At 35.5% G+C, this 6,000-nt stretch overlaps 1 protein-coding gene across 1 annotated transcript in view; it reads right to left on the bottom strand.

The window, feature by feature from the left end:
• Positions 1 to 514: 514 nt before the first annotated feature.
• Positions 515 to 6,000, bottom strand: part of LOC113068112 (glypican-5-like) — a 103,191-nt gene continuing 97,705 nt past the window's right edge. The window contains exon 9 of the mRNA XM_026240720.1: positions 515 to 1,185. Coding sequence (XP_026096505.1) covers positions 1,031 to 1,185 — 155 coding nt within the window. The 3' untranslated portion in view covers positions 515 to 1,030. The remainder of the gene's footprint in view (positions 1,186 to 6,000) is intronic.

Here is a 6,000-nt window from a genome sequence, read left to right as displayed (position 1 = left end):
CTTTATAATCATTATGAAAGTGCTGTTCATGTTGGGTAAATGCAGAGAGTCAAAGATCCAGTAGAGAGAGACAAGTTAGTTAGACTAGTGCGCATGTGATACAGCTGTTCTGCGTTTTAAATTAAGGTTAAGACATGGAGCGTCTTTTGTCTTTCGTTCTTCAGACACTGAAGTAGACATATTTCGGTTTCGAACTGTATTGTTTCATCAGCACCGTCTAACTTATCCACCACTATTGTTTTGTTAAATGTTTACAGTTTAGCAGCTAAAATTTAGCTGTGGGCACAATTCAATTTCATAAACGTTAAACAAAATGTTTTTAATACATTATATTAAGAACTGATTAGAGCACTATATTATTTTATGTAAATATGCATGCTAGGGTTGCCAGGTTGTCATAACAAAACCTGCCCAATTGCTACTCAAAACTAGCCAAAACATGTTTCATGGGTGGTGCCCCTTAAAAAAAATACATTCTGGGGTGTAAAATATACTATTTCAGTCAGGGTCCTCTGGTAAATTCGCATTCCATTGTATAAATATGATGTTATTGGGGTCACTACAACCCGCAACATCAAAAACAACCATGGACTTGGCAACACAGATGGTAGCACGCACTTGCTCAAGTGCTCAAGTGGTTGACATTTAACTTTTATAAAGTATACCTCTTTGATGTTTTTTTTTTTGTTTTTTTTGGATAATCATCCCTTTTCACATTGCCTGAAAAACCACCTCATGCATTTCCATTAGGTGTATTTTCAATTCACAATTTCCATTTGCACAATTTGAAGGGTAATGGAAACGCGCCAACCAAAGTAATGGCTAATAAAAAATATAACCATGAATTATTTAATTGTGAATTCATAATGTCAAAATGGCAAATTTGTAAAATGCATAGATTTATTACAAAATATAAATATATTTCTTTCTTTTTTTTTGGATTTTTGGGGGAAATGAGACCCTGACAATTCTTTATGATGTTCACCCGTGTGTGCATGTGATCATTGTGTGTGTATGCGCTTGTGGCCTTTCAGATGAAGGACCAGTGTAGCCCCAGAGCGAGGATGATGATGATGAAGCTGGCCATGGAAAAAGAAGCATCTGACGAAGATTTGTTCTGGGTGATGGGTGAGTCGATGAAGGAGACCTTCACTGGTTTTTTGGATACATCAGCTTCTGTGAGAGCTGAAAAAGAGAGAAGGAGAGAGATAATGAGAGAGAGCAACAACAGTGCAGTCACATGTCTGACATGGCGTCTCATTGTTGTGGCAACAGTTCCTCATCAGGAAGTGAAATAGACAGCCAATCAGATATAAATCTGAGAAATGGAGTTATTATTGCTGTGTATGTGTGTGTGTGTGTGTGTGTGTGTGACAAGACTGTATTTTTATTTCACATTAAAAAACCTCCCCTCCTCCCTTTACCCAGAATTCCTGTGGGCTGCTGACTGCAGCACTCCTTCACCTGATCTTGTCTCAATGAAATGTTTTGTAGCTCTGTAATATCTCTTTTCTTTAGCCCTGTCTTCCATGCCCTTTACATTCATCTCTCTCTTTATCATTAATCTCCGTCTTTCTTTCCCTTGTTTTAACCCTTTTAAAGCCCCTGTGTTCCCTCTCTCTATAGAGCGGTTCAGTTATGATGGCAATTTGTAGGCCAAGCCAGAGGCTAATTCGCCACGGGTTCCCTCATGAATTCAATGGGTTTTTTAGAAAAAGCGGTTACGATTTATGGGCAAACAAGCTCTGTGGCTACATTTACTTGAAGAAACTTTCACATTTTGTTCTCCAACATAAATTAAACACAGTCAAACCTCAAAAGTGAATTTGGAAGTTGCTAAGTAACTTGAGTGGCTTTTTCTAAACTCAAGTCTTATATCTTAACATGTGAGGGTTTTCACTTTAATCCTACTTAATCACATGACCACAGGAGGCTATCTAGGGTATCTTGGACCAAAAGAGGAGTTTCTGGCATCGAAAACACAACTTGCTATTAAAAGCCCTCGTTATCCACACACTAAAGCGAATAAACGCTCCTGTCAAACTTTCCGCCCATTCGGCAGTGACATCCTACTGACTAATATCCCGGCTCTCAGGCAGTCTCACGACTCCTTAAGCATCAGATTCTGCTGCCTAATGCGTTTGTTGTTACGCAGAACAATGGACAATGAGCAGCCTGTCCTTGGTGAGAATAAAGGTGATTGTTCTGGCGGAGGAGAAGGCCTTGCGTGTTTTGTGAGGTGTGGATGGCACTGATGGCTTGTCGACTCTAAAACAATAGAGAATGACTCTATGGTGCTTAAGGCGTAAGACTTTCCATACACTCGTAAGTGTGCCCAGAAGACATTTGCAGACTATTTTCACATTTTCTGCTCTGATTAAATGGGACATTCTGCAGATTTTAACCACGGTAAAAAGAGTTACACAAAACTAAAAGTAGTACACTTTTATCAAAAGCTGCAAGCACATCGAATGAACAAAATAAGGGGGTGGGGGTGCAAGGAAAGCATAGATCCAAAATTAACATGTTGAATTATCACCAATGAATATTTAAAAAATACCATTATTAACATTAATAGGCTTAAACTTCAAATGATCAAGGATTTTTGCTTTATTCGCAATATAATATAATATAATTTAATATAATATAATATAATATAATATAATATAATATAATATAATATAATATAATATAATATAATATAATATAATATAATATAATATAATATATTTTACAATTCAAAATCAAGTCTGATACCAAGATAACAAATATAATTTTCTAATAAACATTAAATAAAAATAAATAAAAGATAACATTAAATAGGCTGTATTCTTATAATATAAGATATTTATTCATATTAAAAGTATTACAATAATTAAATTCAATACATGATCACAAATAACAATCCAGACACTGCTAATAAATTGAATAATTATTGATTTCTGAGGACAGCATGTTTAATTATATTAAAAATAAAATGTACAGCATTAAATACTCTGTAATAAATTATATAATATACATTTCAACTATTATATATTATATACTAAAATATATTATTACATTTAAATTCAGTCTCATACAAGATCCCCGGTATCAACACCAATAGAGGTACTGCTAATACTGAACATAGTTTTTTATGACTATTAAATAACACAAATAATATTATAATCATTAAAAAAGTCCCTAATGTAATATAATATAACGTGAACATTCGAACACACATATAAATTTGTCTTATCTCTCACATTTCTCTCTCATCCTGCACATCATCTGGTCTCATCTTCTTCCTCTCTAATGAGGAAATCATTCAATGAATTCAAAACCACTTCATCCATGCCAGCAAACATATTTGTTAATTTTACATTTATTTTATGCAGACTTTGCCCGCTCTGAAATAAAGAACCCAAACAGTAACGCTCTATATGTGGGATGGAAAACAACGCTCATGCCAAAAACAGCCATGATCTCATTAGCAGCCACAGGACCAAGAACAAAATCAGCCTGTGTCACAACCCTCTTTCATGCTAATAAAGTTATCAGCTCACAATCATCACCCTGGCATGCTCAAGAACAGCAATGATGTCTGAGAGCATAATTGCCATCATCCACAGTGATTATGGGCTGAATCATCTTCTCTGACATTTCTCAAACGTTCTCCAAGTAGACCTGTGTGCTCTCTAATAGTCAAGTTTATTTTTCTCGTTCACAGGTTTCATGCTGTGCACCCAAAAGCTGTCAGGGATCGTTCTATCTGTGAGAAATTTAGTTGTGTCGGTGTGTGTGTGTGTTTGTGAATGTTTGTCTCTGTCGAGGGTATGTGAGAGAGAAAGAGGGTGTTGGGTAAGACTTGCCAATTAGTCACCAATTAACAGAGAACCCCCACAAAATCTCAACAAAGACTTCAAGACAGATTTTAAGATATATTTTAAGAAAGAGTATTTCACAGTTTTGAAAGAAGTTACTGAGTGTTTTATTAGTAGCTTACAGTGTTGCTTGTATTAAATAAATGTTAATAATAAAAGTATCATGGCTGTAGTTTAACTAAAATAAATGACAGTATCTTTATTTAAGAGGACATGATATCAAATATAAAATAAATGTATTTTATTTTTTGTTTCCCTGCCATTTACATTACTGGGATATGTCACAATTAACCTTAATTCACCAATATACACAATTTAAGAAATATATAAACAAATATTTAAAAACATGCCAAACATAAACATACTAGCACACCTTTCTTTAAAAAAGAAAAGAAAAAAAGACAATGTAACCCAATTGTAATATCTGACACGCTCCAATTCATATACAATTTTATTTAAAGAGGTAAAATACCACAAAAGGAAGGATGTCTAGAAACAATACTGAGTTTAATTAATTACTCAAATTAATTGGTGAATCGGGCTTCTGAATCATTCCACTGAAATTAACAAGGGGTTCACAAAACCAAATCAGAGAGAATAGTATATTTAAGATAGATGCATTATTCTCTATGTACTTTATACACTTGCCTTCAGTGAATACAACTTTTAGTGGTGCACCAGTTCTCTGGATTGCTGTTTATCGCTGTTAATCCCACCGCACGTGTTGGACCCCTAAAATAAACACTTGTTTATCTTACAGAGCTCATAACCAGGGCACTAAAATAGCTGCACTATTTACAATTGAACCGAAATAGACCCAGATGTCTCAACAACCTGTGCAAAACAGACAGAAAAGCAAAACTGCAACTCTCTGGAGAGCGTGTCACATCGTCTGGTTTGCTCAAGTGGAAAAGCTCTCAAAGTCGACTCTAAAAGCTACAAAACACAACTGAAATCAAAACACCTGCCAGCTCTCTTTAAAAGCATTTGCGCTCCGAAGCAACCAAAGCAGCATTCAAGCCGCCCGCTATGTCATTTCATCCTTGGGTTTATTCCACCTATCAGTCTACCCTTTGGTTTATTTCTTCCATCAGTCTCTCTCTGGGTGACTTGCGAGTCCCACTGGTCACAACCTGGCTTCACTTATGAAACTCAGTAGGAAAGAATGTATTCAGATTACTATCATTTGCCATGTAACCAAAACTGCATGTGCTGCAGACTTTGCTACTTAAGCCACATTGGGAGGTGCTCATATGAAAGGAAAGCTTTCTCTTGGATTTGGTTAATGTCTCATGAAGGAGTCAAATGCATTCGTCGAAACTTGTGGATTTCATGCACAATATTCAGATTCAAGAATTACGGAGGTCACTGTTTTATATATCAGATTTAGACCCTAAATCCTCATCGATGTGACTTGCAGCCTCACTGATTGTGAAATGATTCAGAATAATGGTGTTGTGGTAGGAAAGGTGGACTGAGAGAAAGAGGGAGAGAAAAGTAGATTGGTACATTCACGACTCTGACTGGGTGGGAAGTGATCAGCAGCTAACAGGAAAGACAACCATTACCCATGCCCTTTGTTTCTCAGTGTTGCCAGTTTGGGGATTTGTCACCAAATTACAGTATACAATATGACTTTCTCATGGTGGATGTGACTTTTATTACCGTTTTGTGACAATGAGCTATTTTGGCAATATTTACATATATTTGGTCTTTGATATTTGAACATAACAAAAATGCAGGCGTTCTGTCGCTTGTAACATCTTCTCTGTTCTCCCTTAAATTCACAAGTAAACAAAGCTGAAATCACAGCACAGCTGTTGCCTTTAATTTGTGTGTAGAGTGATTTTGCTTCTTTTTAAATCTGTATTTTAGCAGTGCATAGCAGCATATTGGAATTAACTGAATATAAAAGTCTTAATGGATGGATAGCATTGTCTAACAACAGAAATCTAAAACTGTATAGATTATGCCAACTCTCTGTCTGTATTGTTATCCCTATGTGTTGTAAATTTTGTTAAATAAAGGTCACATTATAATGTTTTTCAGAGCTTTCTGTATGCTTTTATTGTTTCACCCAGACTCTGGACCCTTAAATATGATCAACTATTCTTTTAAAAATATTAATATAACATTA

Source organism: Carassius auratus, linkage group LG30F (assembly GCF_003368295.1).
Source record: "Carassius auratus strain Wakin linkage group LG30F, ASM336829v1, whole genome shotgun sequence".
In the NCBI taxonomy this organism is placed as follows: Eukaryota; Metazoa; Chordata; class Actinopteri; order Cypriniformes; family Cyprinidae; genus Carassius; species Carassius auratus.
The sequence above is the reverse complement of the archived record's forward strand: the minus strand, read 5'-3'. Positions and strand labels throughout refer to the sequence as shown.